At 57.8% G+C, this 3,178-nt stretch overlaps 1 protein-coding gene across 1 annotated transcript in view; it reads right to left on the minus strand.

Moving 5' to 3' along the window:
* LOC111735010 (voltage-gated potassium channel subunit beta-2-like) overlaps positions 1-2,369 on the minus strand; it is a 6,450-nt gene extending 4,081 nt beyond the window's left edge. Inside the window, exons 1-2 of the mRNA XM_023526848.1 lie at positions 1,940-2,369; positions 1,066-1,165 (exon numbers count right to left, since the gene is read on the minus strand). Of these exons, the coding sequence (XP_023382616.1) occupies positions 1,066-1,165; positions 1,940-2,045 (206 nt within the window). The 5' untranslated portion in view covers positions 2,046-2,369. The remainder of the gene's footprint in view (positions 1-1,065; positions 1,166-1,939) is intronic.
* Between the last annotated feature and the right edge of the window lie 809 nt (positions 2,370-3,178).

Here is a 3,178-nt window from a genome sequence, read left to right on the forward strand (position 1 = left end):
AAGCTGCACAGAGCTGCCTCCCACACGCCCTCGTGGGCAGCAAAACCACAGCAGGCACAGGGCCGGCGAACAGGCTAGGGTGCTCAGAACAGGGTGGGGGGTGCCTGTGGGCGTGGCCTCTGCATCTCTGACCCTTTGGCTAGCTCATCTGTCTGGAAAGCATTTCCCTTTGATGGAGAGCTGCTGCCAGTTCCTAGGTGTTGGGAGGGGCTGTGGCATCAGGAAGGGCAGAGGGCTGCCCCTCAGATAGGCATTACAGTAGGTTTGGGGGACCCAGCGGAAGCCCCCAGGGCTGTCAGGCTTGAGCAGAGGCCCAGCCAGGTTCTCTGCTTTGGGCTCCGTTGCTGGCTGCAGGCAATAACCCAGAGCTTAGGGAAGCAGGTGCTGGCCCCACGGCCAGGGTGCATAGCAGGCCAGGCTGCAGCCGGTCCAGCTGATGGGAACGTGGCTCAGCCCAGGCAGGAGGGGCCAGAGGGAGGAGGAAAGAGAGCCAACGAATGACTTCACAAACAAAAGCTGACTTTTGGAAACCTGATGCAAGAGAGTGGATGATTTGATTACAGTCAGTCTTTAAAACCGAAGCCAGCAGCCTTGGCTGAAGAGGGCTTTTACATAATTGAGTAGGAAAGTTCATTGCCAAGATGGAAAGTGCTTCCTACAGCGCTCAGCTTGCCAGGTCCTGCTCTCCCCAGCTCCAGAGGCCCCGAATCCCTGCAGCCCTAATGGCGCCATTAAGATGTGAAAATGTCAGGTGCGTGGGGCTGGCCGCAGGTCACGGGCGCGGCAGGAGGACCCCGGTGACAGCTTAATCTCGGCCCTCGCCCAGCGCAGCATCTTTGGCATCAGAGGGACTGAGGTCAATCCCGGCGAGTGGACACATGGGGAGTTTAGGGACCAGGCCCAAGTGTTCTGAGAGTCTGGCCCCAGGAGAACAACACGTCCCCAAACCGGTCAGAGTTTAGAAAAGCTGGCAAAGGGAGGCGCATGCGTGGACCCTCTCGGACAGAGAGCAGCCGGGGAAAGCCGGGGCCTGCACCACGTCTTCCCCCAAGAAAGGACACATACTTGCCGGCCGCGTAGACTTCTGCGGTGTCGAAGAGGTTGATGCCGTTGTCATAGGCCAAGGTCATTAGCTGCTCTGCCATCTGAAATGGGAAGACCGTGGCTGCACACAGGCGGCACCGTCCCAGCAGCCCGGGGCGGCGTGCCCAGCGGGGACCCTCGTCCTCTCCTGCTGCAGGCAGCGCTCAGGAGCGGACCCACCGGGAAGGAAGAAGAAACACTGGACGAGGAAACAGCCTATGGACTGAGAGTTTCTTTGGAGCGGGCACCCCGTCTATTGGGTCATCACAGAGCTTTGGGTCGGAACCAGGTTGAATAGGGTCCCTTTAGTTTATGTCCACCCGGAACCTCAGAATGTGGCCGTGTTCGGACAAGGGGGTCTTTGCAGATGCCGTTAGTTAAATTAAGATGAGGGCAGGCTGCGTTAGGGCAGACCCTAAACGCAGTACGAGTGGTGTCCTTATAAGATGCAGACGCACGGGGAAGAGGCCGCGTGAAGATGGAGCAGAGACTGGGGTGACGTGTCTACAAGCTGAGGCACGCCCAGCCCTGCCAGCACCCAGCCGGCGGAGAAAAATGGAACTGGCTCCTTCGGAGCCTGGCGGGAGCGTGGCCCAGCCGACATCTGATTTTGGCCTCCTGGCATCCAGAACCGTGAGAGAATAAACTTCTGTTGCTTTAAGCCATTCAGCGTGTGGGACTTCGTAATGGCAGTTCGGGGAGACTGATGACTCGCCACAGCCGTGCGACAGTCTTGGCAGAATAAATATTTTAAAGCTATGGCTCAAGCGTGTAGCCCACCAAACCCTCCAGCAACCCCATGAGGATGCTACTGCTACCGTTTGCAGATGGAGAAACCACGGTCCTCAGCCAGCACTCTGGCCTGGGCCCCCGTTGCTCCGAAGCCTCGCCGGCCAGGGCTGATGGATGGCGACTGGCTGGTAGTGGGGGCGAGGCCTGAGGAATGGGGGGCAAGCCAACATGCGATTGGTAGCCCCCTCCACAATGCAATAGAGCAGGGACCCCTGACTCTGTGGGCACCCTGCACAGGGCAGGTGTCCCTGAGTGTCATGGATGCAAACTCCCTAAGTCCTGACTTCTCGAAGCTCAGCTCGGAACACCGAGCTAGCCTGTGGAGCGGGGTGGACAATACTTAACTCCTCAAAAACCGCAGGACAGAAGCTTCACAAAGCTCCTTGCGATGCCACATTTAGCCCCACCTGCCAGGCAGGTGTAGAGAGTGGGGCTGGGGGCTGGGGGCTGGTGGGGAGGTGGGCTCGCTTGCTGCCGAAAGAAGGTGGCCAGGTGTGACCAGATCTCTAGGTTTTTCAAGATAAGCCAGACATCCAGGACATTTTTGGTGGAGGGGAATCCGATTTTCAAATGTCGGCAATGAACCCTAAAGGTTTCAGACACTGAGCAGGTAGCTAAGCCCTGTTAGTCAGCTGCTGGCATCTGAGTGAGACCGCGCAGGGCGTGGCGATGCCAGTGTGGGCGGTTTTCTGGACGTCGGCCCCCTCTGTAGCTCAAGTGTAACAATGTATCAAATGCATCTCCCCCTCCTCCCACGGAGGCTCCTTTACATGGTACCCTCATCTTCCTCTGAACCGTCCCCGGATGTGTGCACCAGGCCACCGAGCCCTGCCCAGGGGGCGCTGTGTGTTGGGCCCCAAACGGGGCTGTGGAGCTGGTTTCGGGGGCATGCTGTCCCCTGGGGAGTGTCCTGAGCGGAGGCTACTCAGGGCTAGGGCTTCCGTCGTCACGTTTCAGGCACACGTGTGTCTTCCTACACGGAGGGCAGCACACGACAGGTTTCTCCCGCACTTGGCTTTTTTCCACTTATAATATGTCCTGGAAATCAATCCATAGCAGGTCATGGAGAGCTCCTGCATTCCTTTGTTTCTTTTTAAAGTTACTAAAAAATTTTTAAATGGTGGTGAAATACACTCAGACATGATCATTTTACCCATTTTTAAGTGTGCAGTTCGGTGGCAGTAAGTCGACGTACACTGCTGTGCAACCATCCACACCATCAGCTCCGGAACGTTTTCATCTTCCCGAACGGAAAGCCCGGCCCACCACGCACGCACTCGGCACCTCCCGCCCGCCAGCCCCC

This window comes from Pteropus vampyrus, unplaced genomic scaffold, assembly GCF_000151845.1.
Source record: "Pteropus vampyrus isolate Shadow unplaced genomic scaffold, Pvam_2.0 Scaffold11487, whole genome shotgun sequence".
Lineage (NCBI taxonomy): Eukaryota > Metazoa > Chordata > Mammalia > Chiroptera > Pteropodidae > Pteropus > Pteropus vampyrus.